The following is a 14,520-nucleotide window of genomic DNA, read 5'->3' on the forward strand; positions in this document are numbered from 1 at the left end:
TTCAGAGATGTATCAGAAGAAGGGAGACAGATGTCATCACATACAACATTTTACATTACACTATGCCATGTGATACTGCATATAGAAGCATTACCATGGCGAAGACTCCACATTACTATAACTCATCCTTCATCTTAAAAATTCAGCTAGAATATAGACTCAGTCATATGGCACAGTGAGGACATTTCCTGCTTTGACAATAAACTGTTCTAGCACAAAACCGTATGGCCACGTCATACCTTCATCACACCTTTTGATAACACACTGGATAAATACATTTACAAACATTGAGGATTGTATGTGAGATATATAAGTTAGGTAATGTAAGTGTATTTTCTAACATGACAGTTATTGCCTTTATTACTGTAATTATTTCAGCAACAAAGTTGATTTGAAACATGAATCTTGCATTGTTGCTCTTGAATGAACTGATTGTTAAAAATGCTACACTGAAAGAAGATAATTCAAATGTTCTCAATCCATATATCACAATGATCTTGTGTTCTGAAACAATGATTATGTGGAATGAAAATATGTGCAACTACAATGAAATCATGACATCAGGATTTGAAATAATGACTAGTGGTGTTACAGTGTGATCAGTTTAAAGTTTTGTACTAAGAGTTTTGAAAATGCACACCTTACTTATGAAAATAGTATCAAACCAATAAAAAAAAACTGTAATGGATGTAGGCCTATTATAGTCCATGCTGAGTAAGTCAATGGGGAAGCCCAGTCTTTATATTGTATTGCTTGTTGGATCTTGCCCACAAGGCACTGGGTTTATAGGGAGGTATGGGTAGAAATTATAAAACTGATAAGTCAGCCTTCAAATGCCTGGTAGATGTGCTGACAGGGTTTGGCATGGCTAGAGGTGCCATTACAGTAAAGGTAAAGATGGTGAAAATCATTACAGTTTTTAAAAATAAGAAATTATTGATTAAAATAAGAAAATATTGTTCAGAAACTTTTTTTCTGCTTTTTTATCTATAGACAAATAATGGGGTTACTTGGTTACTTGACATGTACAGCATTGTTAGTTAAATCACTAAGAGTTTTGAAAATGCACACCTTACTTATGAAAATAGTATCAAACCAATTAAAAAAAACTGTAATGGATGTAGGCCTATTATAGTCCATGCTGAGTAAGTCAATGGGGAAGCCCAGTCTTCATATTGTATTGCTTGTTGGATCTTGCCCACAAGGCACTGGGTTTATAGGGAGGTATGGGTAGAAATTATAAAACTGATAAGTCAGCCTTCAAATGCCTGGTAGATGTGCTGACAGGGTTTGGCATGGCTAGAGGTGCCATTACAGTAAAGGTAAAGATGGTGAAAATCATTACAGTTTTTAAAAATAAGAAATTATTGATTAAAATAAGAAAATATTGTTCAGAAACTTTTTTTCTGCTTTTTTATCTATAGACAAATAATGGGGTTACTTGGTTACTTGACATGTACAGCATTGTTAGTTAAATCCAGTTTGTTTTAGGGCCATAGCAACTGTGTCTGTATCTGACAGCAGAGTCAGTGTTAACCTCTGTCCCAAAACTTTGTCAAACATGCCTGTAAGCAGCTGTAATTGTCAGGGTTGGAAACATGAGGGCTGTAGCTCACTGTGAGTCTATTCCTGGAGTTCTGTGGCTTCTCTCATTCTCACCATGCTAAGATAGCCACCCACTTTAACTGTGTAGAGCAATGCCTCACAAGGATAGGTTGGAGAGAATGCAGATATAGCAACCCAGCTGAAAGTTTAAAATGGCAAGAATTTTAAGGTCATCTGAAGGTGTGTGCACCTCAACAAATGAATGGAGTAATTTAAATAAATGACACTTTTTTGTAAGTCCTTTATTTCCACTGAATTATACAATGAAAAATGAACATTAAATTACAGTTCATTAGTCAAGTGCATTATTTAATATTTCAAGTATTCAAACATTTGTATCTCACATGACACACTAAAGTTAGCAGAGCTGTATTCTACAGCCTATAAATCTAGCTTTAATTTAGCAAACAAAACATAAACTTCTATTTCCTACTAAAATATAAAAAACATAATTCAATATGAACATCCATATTAATAAAAAAGTACAAAAGTCAAGTGGAAAAGACATTAGAAATGGTGCAATTTGTACTAATACTGCTTTAAGATTGCACTTCCCTTGTCTCACAGTTATCAAAAGCAGCTAGATTATTGTCCTTATCATGAACCATGAAGGTTTTGTATCTATTGTTGTCTCTTTTTCCCCACTAAGTCCTTTTTCTAGAATCTATCATTGCTTATTCTTCCTCTTCTTCTTCCTCCTCCTCTTCATCTCCACCGACTCCAAAGTCCATTTTTGCAAGCATGGCCTCTACGTCTTCCGTGAAGAGCGTGAAGTGGTCCATATTCTCAAAGCCGGGCTCTGGCCTCTGTAGATGGGAGTTCTTGGATCCATCTTTGGCTTCTGTGAGCAGCTGCTTGGCAGCAATGAGGAACTCGACCGTATTGCTGTTGCCCATGGTCTGGGAGGATTTGTCCATCAGCTTGATGCTGGCCTGCAGCTGTTCATTGTACTGCTGGGTTAGCAATCGCACCAGAGCCACCTTCTCATCCTGTTCTTGAGTGATCTGCTCCAGGAGATGGGTCTTGCGGTCTTCTAGGATGGCATAGAGTAGGTCAAACTTCTCCCCCAACGTCTGCTTCTGCGCTTGACTGTTTTCTTCCACCGTTTTGCAGGTTTCCTCCACCTGTGTCAACATCGCCTGCAAGCAGCTGTTGCTGGTTCCTAGTAGGTCGATTGAATTTTTAAGTTCAGACTTCTGGGCCTCATAAACACCTTTTAGAGTGGAAACTTCACAGTCCTTGTGCTGACCGAATACTTTGCACATGGAACAAGTAGGTGTCTGGCAGGTTACACAGTAGATGTTAATTTTTTCACCTTCATGTACCCCGCACATAGGCTCTTTTGTTTCTTTGGATTTCAAAGGGGGCTCAAGGTCATTACCTCCTTTCTCCAACTGCTGCTTATAGATGTCGATGATGTTCTCCACCAGAAGGTTCCTCTGCAGACCGTAGACACCATGGCGGTCGAGCACCACCTCAAATCGGCAGGTGGGGCATCGGAAGATGCCCCCAGAGAAGTGGTATGGGTTTTTGGAGTCATAGAGGTCACTGGCGCAGCTGCGGCACAGATTGTGCTGGCATGGTAGAATGACAACCGGCTTTGTGAACATGTCCAAGCAGATGGGGCAGCTCAGCTGCTTCTCCAGGCTCTCCATGGGACTCGGAGCCCGGACTATTTGACTCGTTTGGATGTCCATTGCTGTCGTTTGAGGTAGAGTCCTTATAACCTTCACTGGTTTGCCTTTCAGTTGAGCTTGAGCTTTTCTGGTTGCTTCTGCCTTTACTGCGGTTAATTTGATCTGTCGGGGCAGGACACACGCAGGGTTTATATACCGGCAGGCTGTCTGTGACACTTGATCTGTGAGGCGGCTGGGACAGGATTGCTCCCACCACTTGTTTGTGTGGCTTGATTCTGAGAAACATGCAGCCCTCCAACACAACCCACTAAAGAACAAGTCACATGCCAAACTTAGCAACACCGACCCCCTCCCTTTCCAAGCTCTCCATCTGTGGGAGAAATGAGTAGGCGAATCACATAGTCAGACCAAACAACACCCATGTGATAGCTGTTGGCATGTAGACATCCAGACATCCAGAACTTCCCAGACTGCACAACAACATGGCAGGTCAGTTGCCATATTATGATAGCTACACTTTTATTGTTTCCTAAGAGTGTTTGAATCAGCTGTTGTACGGTATGTGAGAAATGCAGAAGGATTTTTAGGACAATTGAGCAAGGGGTGAGCTGTGTAACTCATAGTCTGTTTTAGCTTCCATTGTCCCTCACCTGTTTGTAATGATGGCTGCTTGCCATCAACATCCATCTGTATGGTTCTGGAAGAGAGATCAGATGGTTGGGCGGTGAAAGACAGACGTCAGACTTTCATGGAAGCCCCTCATCCCCCCCATGACTGGGTGTTTCACAATTTTAGCACAGTGAATTTGTAAACAAACTGTCATGTGGTCGACAGCCAGGCCACCCCTCGACAGCGACTTCACGCAATATCACGCTGAAAGTCCTCCTTGAGATAGCACATGGTTACTGTAGAATATGTCTGTTGCATCATCATCTCACTCACATGAGTGCTAAAACAACATGTTGAGACCAGTATGTACTCATCGAAGGTAGGAGCAAAATGTATCATCAAAGAAAAATACCTGAGAGATGTTTTCAAGCAGCTGTAGTTTATTTATTTATTTTAGCTATTTTTTGACAAAGCATTTGATAAAAAGTGGTAACAAATATGAACAGTAAATGTAAGTGGTTAATATTATAATTGGTCAACGTATACTTTCAACTGTACAGTCATGTATAAAAATATATATTTGTCCACAAATAAACGTCATGTTGTATGATGTTGTACAACCAACATCAGAAAAAAAAACTACTAACTAAATTACTATTAACTAAAACTAACTAAAACATTGTTAAAAATAGTTTTCATCAATTAAAAAAAACAAGTTAGAACAAATCATAGATGAAAATTTTAAACTGTGGCAACTTGGCAACGAACTGAAATAAAAAGAGTTGAATTATTACATTTACTAAAACTAAACCTGAAAAAAATCTTAAAAGCTCATAAGAAATACTAAATAACAAACGATATAAAATATACTGAAATTTCGAATAAAATTTATAATTTATGTAAAAACTGAAAATATAAAAATAAAAGCTCATTCTAAATAATAATAACTACTATAATAGTAAGAAAGAAAGAAACAAAGAAAGAAAATAGGACCCCTGTAGACCCTCATGACTATAATGTTAGATATTCTCTTAAAATATAAGACAATTGATATTTAATAATTAATGAATCATGATAGGGTTATACCACATGACATTTTAGAGACATTAAACAGAAACTTTTCTAGAAACGCAAGAACAATTCAAAACAATATCGAACACTCTTGACCCATCTATCATATATAGGCTGTATATAAATGCAGTAGATGCTAGATGTCTAACACTATCTGATGATTTTAAAATTCAATCTAGAGGGTGTCAACGTTCCTGGTCCAGAGTCCTGCAGGATTTCTGCTCCAACACACCTGCCTTTCACCTGCTATCTGCCAAAACTAGTTTTCAGGTAATTTTGGACATTTTGCTTAGCTGGTTTAGGTCTGTTTAATTAGTTTTAGAACTAACCTTTGACACCCCTGATCTAGAGCTTCATGTAACCTTTATGAAAAGTCACCGAGGACAGTTTGTTGGCCCTGCCCATGTACATCATCCATGTAAACATAAACAAGCGTGGGAGCCAGCTGCAAACTGACACCTGCAGGAATGCTTATGCAACTCATAGACACAACTTATAAAATTGTGTTTTGCAAGATGTACTTATACCTCTAGTGTTCATGTGGCTTACTAGATGTAACTATGGGTTGTTTTTGATATGCATGTTTTGGCAGTGGTGCATGTTCCTGGAATGTGAGGTTGAAATTTCAGAGATCAAATCACCATTAATTTTCTTGCCACGGTTAATTCTAAGAAATCTTCATAGTGACATCTGTGTTAATCCCATTCAGTTAGCACTGTGTGATAACTGTGATAAGATATCCAGAAGCTTTTCCTTTCTAATTAAACGTAAGTAATAAATGCTCTTTCAATTTAATGTCTTGAAAGCAGTCTGACCATATAAATAGAAAATCTATGAGTGTGTGTTCTACTTCAAGCACTTTTATGTCCCAGGTGTTTATTTTTTTTATTAAAACTAACAAATTGTATCTCTTCTTTTGGTTATATGAATATCACATTAAAATATCCCACAGTCCAGTCAAGCTGTTATTGACAAATTCTTCAAAAATATTCTGTTATTTAATCATTTTATATAATATTGTAAAATGAAATTATGAAATGATTCATATGATTCAAATCTAGCATCCCTGCGACTCATGTTAAAATGTAATTTCCAGTGCATTCATTTAATGACAAATTCAGATGTGGTAGAAGCGGCAGTGTAGTGGAAATGTTCATGAATATCAGAAGAAAAAAATAATTGTTTTGAATTATATTTTAATTTCATTTAAATTAATATGCATTTTAAAAACACTGTGTTAAAAAAGGTGAAAATGTAATAAACATATTAAGTGTTTAGGTCCGCACAAGTGCGCTGTATAACCAAAAAGTGTCCACTAGGTGGCACAATATACCAATTTTTTCAACACATCACAGACTGTCTCAAGCTCCCTCTTTAGTTTAGCTGTAGTTAATAGTATTTTCTAGTTTTTGGTTCATTCCACAGCTATGCCATAGACTGAATGGGTTTAGGATGTCAGAGATTCCAAAAATAAATGGACATTCATTCCAAAAATAAATGTCTATCTATGAATTTTGTACTATCCTCCTCTGTTCTGTGTATTTGAGTGGGGCAGGCTAAAAGTTGGTTCTTAAATCTATGAAAATGTGTTGTCTCTCCAACAAATGTGTTTCCTACAGCGTATGTGATCACTGGAGACCCATTATTTGTTTTGGGGCAGCAATCAAAGATAACTGATGAATGTACATTTCCTGACTGGAGCCAGTTTGGCCCTTATCAACAGAACCATCTTTGTGTCCCATAAGTCTACAATACGAGTCAATTGTGAGTGTGTGTACAAGAGACACAATGATTTGAATGACTTATAGCAAACCAATGCTGATGTGATCACGCTGTAAGGCTGTTGTGTTCAGCTACGACATGGCGTGCAGACCAGATTCCTGTTCTTGACTGTGTGTTTAGCTTCCGCCACTCAGAGGATGTCAAATGGCCATAAATACAGCAGTGTGTTTGGTACAATGGCACGGTCAACAACAACGTTGGTAGCGATTATAGTGATATCTTTTCCCACGCTTCAAAAAAATTGAAATATCCAGTGCACTTATAAAATATAATGTGCAATGACCCATCTCATAACTGGCGAGACATGAAAGATCCCAAAACAACAACCTATTCTAATGGCGTCTTTCATTTACTATGTATTATTTTAGGTCATTTAAAGATACAAAACATGCACTTTTTACAGCATTAAAGGGTTAGATCCCCCAAAAATAAAAATTCTGTCATTAATGAAAGAAGATGGATGAAAGAAGGTCCTGCGGGTTTGGAACGACGTGAGGGTGAGTAATTAAGGACAGAATTTTCATTTTTGGGTGAACTATCCCTTTAAGGAAATAGAAAATTTGGCAATTTTTTTTTTTTTTTTTTTTTAAGATTGTGTTATTCAAAGTTTGTGTTATTCCCGCAGGTTCTTAAAACTGCTGATCTACTCTTTTTGGCAAGGAGAGGGTTAAGTGTTATCTTACTAAGTTCAGACCAGGTCAGCAAAGGTCAGCTTCCTATTGCTGCTAAGATTTTCTGTCACCTCCTGACAGCTGTTGATTAGTGAACATTTAGCCAAAATGTCAGTTACAATTTAATCTTATAAACCTAAAAAGAAAAAAAATGTCTGGCACATTTTACTATTTTATATCAAATTCTACATCAAAGTCCTCATAATTGTTCTGAGAAAGCATTACACATGCTTTAAATCACACTATTGTGGTGCCATGCATGCGGCTATGTCTCTGTCTGCCTCCATTCTGAAAGTTTTTCAGAGGTAAAAAATCATTAAAGCATAACTTTTTTGTGCTTCTGAGAAAAGACACATGTGTCGGGAGTCACAGAATGGAGGAATGTGTGAGGGAAGATGTCCAGACGAGGACCGTGGTTTTACCCTCTATAAATCTCGGTCTGGATTAATCATTGTTCTTGTGGTTTCCACAACAAGATGGAGCCCATGCAGGCTTCTCTCATCACCTATATACTTAAATCATCCCTCTGGAATATAGACTAATGGGAACCTTCTGTGACTATTAGAACTGTTAGGTTTCATCCAGATAAAGTTAAAAGCAAAAGACCCCATGTGGGCCACATAAAAATCTACAGGTGTATGGGTCTCTACTTGTCTTTCAGTGATAAAACTGGGTTTGAAAGAAATCTAGTGCATTTGCAGTTACATTCAGTGAAAGCGTCAAAAAAAAGTGACTTTTTTTCAACTTTTTTATATAAACTCATTAGAAATCATGAGCTAAATCACTGTTTTTCTATTTACAACCATAGTTTTTTTTACCAATAAAAAATAAAAACAAATCTGCATATAGATTTTTGGGGAAAATATACATATATCTTATACCTTCCTTGCAGTGTACATACTTTAAAGAATATTTGTACATGTGTTATATCTTTCTAGGTTGTTTCACCTCGCCAGGAGATTTGTTAGGCAATATGCCCTATTGTCTCTAAAACAGTAGAGAACAGGAACAATATTTATTGTGAAAAGCACTATATAAATCAATTAAACTGATTTGAAAAGGTTTCTCTGGTTTGTTTCATAGACTAACAGTATCATACCATAATTGGAAGAGAATTATATACCATTAACTTACTACAAAATAATATTTTCCAGATTTAATTGTAATAATTTCTTTTGGCTTTAGTACAATGACAAAATAAAAGTGAAATATTTAATTTTGCATTTTGAAAATAATTTATATCATCACACTTACTATTTTTCTCACACAGTATAAATAGGTTTTCATACGTGGAAACCTATAGCAGATTTTATATCTTAAGAAAGAGGTTCCTTGCAAGGGGATCCTCATATTTGTGGGTCCCCGGAATCAAAATTCTTTAAAACCTTCAAATTACACAGCACCTAATGGTCAAGTCATCATATCAGGACCTTTGATCTCTGAGACTTTTTCCATGTTTACTTGTTCAACTGAAGGGTTTCTGAACTGAAAAGATTGCCAAGGACAATGAGGCAGGAATTCCCAGTTGAGCCGTGTCTCTGTTTAGCTGCATTGCGCCCAGTGGGAGTGCGTGAGAAAACGAAGGAGCTGGGGGGTATTGTTCGTTGCCATAATTTCACTATGTTTGATCACTCACCTCTATTTTAGAAGCTCTCTGCCCATTCTATCACCAGCATTAGGAGTGCTTTGTCTGGATGCTGGCGTCCATACAGATGTGGCTGGTTTCCACATATTCGCCCAACATGCACCTAAAATAGACTTTTTTGAGGTCACGGGTGGAGTGTATAGTGGTTTCAATGAAGTGAAACATTTTTAATTTCTTCAGTCATGACTTTTAAATTCCAAAATAGTCTCCAGAAGGTTTACATTTGCAGTAAAAACACAAGGACACAACGAGTATAAGTTTGGGTGTATTACTTCATTCAAATTGTTTTTAATACACATATAGGCTGCTGTGTTTTAGTCTGGCACCAGTAAAGGAGCACTGTCACCATAACAGGCCAGGTTGTGATATTTTAGTCTGAGAATAGTTTTGTTCCCACAGACCAGGACTGATGCTTGACTTTTTAATATGATTATAATAAGACAACAACAGAAAATTGGCCAATAGAATTAAAGGAATTTGTATATGTGGAAAAGGAAATGGGTCAAAAGAAGAGGATAGTAAGGGAGGGTAAGAAAAGAGAAAGAGATCATATCCACCAACATCATTCACCACGGAGTGGAAGAGTGGAACACTGTCACTCTAAACAGGAAGAGGTGGTCAGATTAAATGGAGATTACTGAAGTCTCTGCACCCCTTCAGCAAAAGAGAGAAAGACACACCAGTGTAAACAAAAGATTAGCCTAGCATGCAGTATCTTGGGTTAAAGGCATTATTCACTGAACACCATTAGAATTTAAATAAAAGTGCTGTTTACATATCTGTCGGGCCTAATGCAAATTCTCAGGGTATCTTACCATATTTATGGTCCAGGATGGAGGTATGCATTAATGTAATAGTGTACACAATGCTGTGACAGTACACTCTAACAGTATCTGCTTGACTATGGGCTTTGCTATTGTTCTTAGAAGTATTTGCTAGATGGATTAAGGGGTCCTGGTGGGCTTCTTTTTTTCTAAGTTTCATTTGCAGCCTTAATACGTTCTCTTTGACATTTATTGTGGTGGTGAGACTTTACTTTTAACAGGTTTTAGGCTTTAACTGATACAGAGAGGGGTTGCGGTGGGACAAACATTATTGGTTTATGATGTCACTGGAAACCAGAGTTATAGATGTGTCGCACAGTCTTGAGAGATCTGTGGCCTTCATCATCACAAGAACGTTTTGTAGCTCAGCCATGCCTTTCCACAGCACATTTCTTTTCACACCCTACCAGACACATTAAAACTCGATTCACTTACAAGATTCATTGGTCTGATTTGATCTGTTTTCAAATTAAAAGAAACTATAACATTTACAACTCAATTTAAATTATATTTAAGCAATTTTACATTATTACAAGCTGTGACTGCAGTGGCCTTGTGCCTTACAAACATGGTGATATTAAGACCATTAAGGCTATTGCGAGTGAAATATTGCTTTTATACAGCATTTCAAGACAAAAAACAAGAACTTAATAATTAGAACATTTTATTTTGGACACAGTATTGTCAGTTATGGTGTCTATTTTTGCCCAGCAATGCAAATAGTTCAAATAAATGTGATTATTGTAATTCAAGAAAAAGAAAAAAAGCCCTCATGTCCAATTGTAACTACAATTTGTAAACTCTAACATCTCGTAATTACAAAAACACTTGAGTAAATTAATTTTATGACTCACACATACTTGAATACATACATGAAATGGTTGTGTGAATTATTAATTGACTCATTCATAAAGACAGTAACTTGTTGACACACATGGTCTAGAACTGACAAAGACAAATGGAGAGATACAAACAGTGAAGTCCCAGTGCTGTTGGACTGTATATATCATCGCTCTTGGAACACCAGATTCAACTTCTACAGTATAATGCTTTAGATGATAAGTGTCTGTTTTGATTTAGATACTGCTTGAAATTTAACTCAAGGAGCCCTCACAACTGGAATAAAGAAATGTTTTTATCTATCAAAGATCTCATGATTTGTCAAAGCGTGGTTCAGATTATCCACCAGTCTGCTTTTCCCATGGCTGTCCAAAGGAACATAAGCTCTGCTCTGAGGGACAGCTGTAGAGTTTGATTTTCCCCAAATAGCCATAAAATTACCCAGAGTGTAGCTTGACCTCTATGTTGCTTTACCCTGGTCCGCTCCCTCAGATGGATTCAGGGACCCCAAGCAGAAGCTTTGGGACACAGCTAGTCTCTAATTGAATCTGGAGCAGCTCCAGATAGCCACAATACAGATCAATACAGGTATGGGATATCTATGCTTCACATTTATTTGCTTTTCTTTTGTCTTTAAGCTGCTTCTTATCCAAGAGCTCCCATCTCAGATGGAGTGTCGTTGAGATGTTGTTTTAAGAACAGTCCATACCAAAGATAACCTCTTTCAGGTGGTAAGATTTACTCTCTGTTTACCAAGTCCCTATCACAAATCCCTTTCATTTGCTAAGTCACAAGATCAAAAAGAGGGCATTGGACTGTATTTCCCTTTCCCAGTACACTGAATAACTAAATATAAGTTAGTTTAGCATTTCCTCAGCTTGTCTCCTAGTATTTATTAATGGTGTCTCGTAAGTGAACTGGAAAAATGACTTATGGGTTAATAATTGGTTTTAAAAAAGCACTGCAGAACTCGAAATTATTCTTACACGACTTCATTACTATGTTGGGAAGTCTTTGGGGATATTCATGACATAAATGAATCAAGCTTTCAACTAAAATATAATTAATGGTGTCTTGTTCATCTTTTCATCAAAAACATCTTAAGCACTCCACAGTGCTTGAGGTGTAATTATTCACCAAAAGCCTCCCCAGATAATTCCAAGGTTGTAGCTCTTCTAATTGGAATGTTTTGTATCTGAGAAGGAAGTGGGTCAGTGCAGGGTCAACAGTGCTGCAATTAAACCATTTTCTGTAGGTCAGCGCACAGACGGTGGACCAAAGCCATAGTTCAAGGGTGTATTGCTGGTATGCACCACAAGCAAGCGCTCCTCAAGACGTGCTTATTTGTGAAGTGTCTTTTCTCCATCCAAGCGTCTTTGAACTATGTCGGGGGAGGACGCAGCCAGACTCTAGATTTAATAGTGAGGAAGTGCTTTATGGTCTTGCTGATTGAGTCTGAGCCCATATGTTTGCTGATTCTTATCTGCTCAAAAATGTGGCAATGGTCATCTGGTCAGTGGGGGAAAGGGACAGGAGAGTATTTATGCCTCCATGTCCCTTTCTTAAGTTTGAGACACACTGCTCTTTCCAGTACATGGCGCCACAGAGTGAAGCACACAATTTTCACCTTGTTTATCTCCCTCACATTAGTCTAAAAGGCAGGAGGTCTGAACCTTCATTATCACCGTGTTTTATAGAGAGGTCTGGACTTGTTTGCTATTATCTGTCTGTGCTATTCTAAACAGAGGGGAATCAAGGCCATCTGCACTACGGCACTGGCTTTATTCCACAGAAGATGCTCTAATTATCCCTGGTTGTAATCATGATGTATCCTTCTTTTTTATTACATGAGGTTCATACAATATTAGGAGTAAGAATATTTTCAGAAAAGGCTGTCAACCACAAGCGGGGCCAGAGTGGAACAAATCTTCCTTTTACTTTATTTATTTGTTTACACTTAAACCAAATAGTTTTCTAGCCAAAGCCCTGAAAGAAGAGATTCATGCAAGTTTCACAAAGAAACTTTTGGCACTATCACTCAGATTTGGAAACAGTGACCTACATAGAATAATTTCTTTCATTTAAAGGGTTAGTCCATGCAAAAATGTCAATTCTGTCATCATTTATTCGTCCTTGTGTTGTTTTAAAACCGTACGTCTTTCTACTAAAGATATTCTGAAAAATGTCTGTGTTGTATTGTCCTCACAAGACAATGAGTCCTATGTTACAGCAAAAAAAAAAGCTATGTTACAGCTCTCTTGTAAATAATCATACTTACAAACGTGTACAGTACTTAATGATGTTCGTGCAATCATTAGACAGGAATCTCTTTATGGCTCTTTGAAACAAGGCCAGGTCAATTAATGTAAATGCATGCACATACATTTAAGTATCCACCTTAGCACATAATCAAAATATTAATGAATGGAGGGAAATGAGACCTTTGACCCCTAATGTGGACCTTAATAGAATGTAGCTTCTTGGCAGCAAACATTAAAAGGGATTTGAACTCTCTTGTGAGACTACTGATCGAGAGGGTAGCAGAAGTAGTGATCCACAAATGTTCTAAAACCAACATTCCATCTTAAATCCACAGGAGATTTAGTGCTTAAAAACAGGTGGGCATATCAACATATCTTCAATATGGATTTATGTGTTATTTTGTTCCATGTACCGTAAAATTCTTCCTTGACCTCAAATGAATAATGCACACCAGAGGGAAGCATAAAGTAGGGCTGGGCGATAAATCGATAACGATAATTATCGCACGATATAGATTTCCTCGATAAACGATAACAAGAGTTCGATAAATGTTTGATATAATGCGGCAAAGGCGGAACGAAAGAGCGCTAGTCATTTGAAGCGCGCCACTTGGAGCGTTTATCCGCTCAGATCAAATTTCAAACAGCGGCGCCGCACGAGCTTCACTCGAGCAGATGTGTTCACTCGCTGATGAGTCTCGATCACGCGACACTGAACCTATGGGAAGCCAAACAACCCAAATGTGGGACGAAACAACGCAGTATTAAAGTGTTCGTGCCGCGCTGACCTGTCATCGGCGCGGCTCAATGAACCGAGCTGCGCGACCGACTCGACAGCACAGAGAGGACGTGTTTACTAGCGCCACCGACCTGACAGCACGGCGCTGATCAGTTACAACAGCGCAGCGCGAACATTACTCTCCGCGGAAGTTCGTGTTTTTTTCCTGCACATAACATAATGAAGAGTTATTACATTTCTTTTGCTTATTATCTTTCATATTACTACATGTAAACAGTATGTTAGCTACTTTGAAGCACGTATAGCCTATATTTAGTAGTCACGTTCACAGCAGAAACTTCCATTATCCTCTTAGAATTACAATATTTTGTGGTTTCGTTCATCAAGGCATATTTTAAGTAAATTTTACATTTAAGGATATTTGTGTAACTGTAGCATATGATTATACTTGGAAAAAAAGAGTAAAATGTACAGATACTTTTCTGTCAGGACATAACTTTTCCCTTATGGAAATACGGAAATTAACAATGGTTTAACTATAGTAACCATGGATTGATTGTCATTTTTTTAACCCACAGTTTAACTACAAATATATGGTTAAAAGGTTAGTGTAATAAAATCATGGTTAATTTTAATGTGTTTTCCGATAAACCTAAAACACAATGCAGTGCAAAATTCAAAATACATCATATTGAATTTACATACACTGTCACTAATTTTTAAAGAGTTTTTTTAATTAATTAAAATTAATTAATTAATTTAATTTGGAGTGTAGAGAAAAGCCTTCCAAACCGTATCCATTATATAAAATTGCAATGTTAAAGTTAAATAACAAC

General features: G+C 37.3%; 1 protein-coding gene across 4 annotated transcripts in view; it reads right to left on the reverse strand.

Annotated features, from left to right (window-relative positions):
• Positions 1-1,874: 1,874 nt before the first annotated feature.
• Positions 1,875-14,520, reverse strand: part of LOC107586317 (E3 ubiquitin-protein ligase TRIM63-like) — a 20,557-nt gene continuing 7,911 nt past the window's right edge. For 2 of the 4 annotated variants that reach the window (XM_016273610.1, XM_016273607.1), the window contains exon 2: positions 1,875-2,312. In XM_016273610.1, coding sequence (XP_016129096.1) covers positions 2,280-2,312 — 33 coding nt within the window. In that variant the 3' untranslated portion in view covers positions 1,875-2,279. The remainder of the gene's footprint in view (positions 2,313-14,520) is intronic. The other 2 variants (XM_016273609.1, XM_016273611.1) reach the window with 2 other exon arrangements.

This window comes from Sinocyclocheilus grahami, unplaced genomic scaffold (assembly GCF_001515645.1).
Source record: "Sinocyclocheilus grahami isolate Dianchi unplaced genomic scaffold, SAMN03320097.WGS_v1.1 scaffold80.1, whole genome shotgun sequence".
Classification (NCBI taxonomy): domain Eukaryota; kingdom Metazoa; phylum Chordata; class Actinopteri; order Cypriniformes; family Cyprinidae; genus Sinocyclocheilus; species Sinocyclocheilus grahami.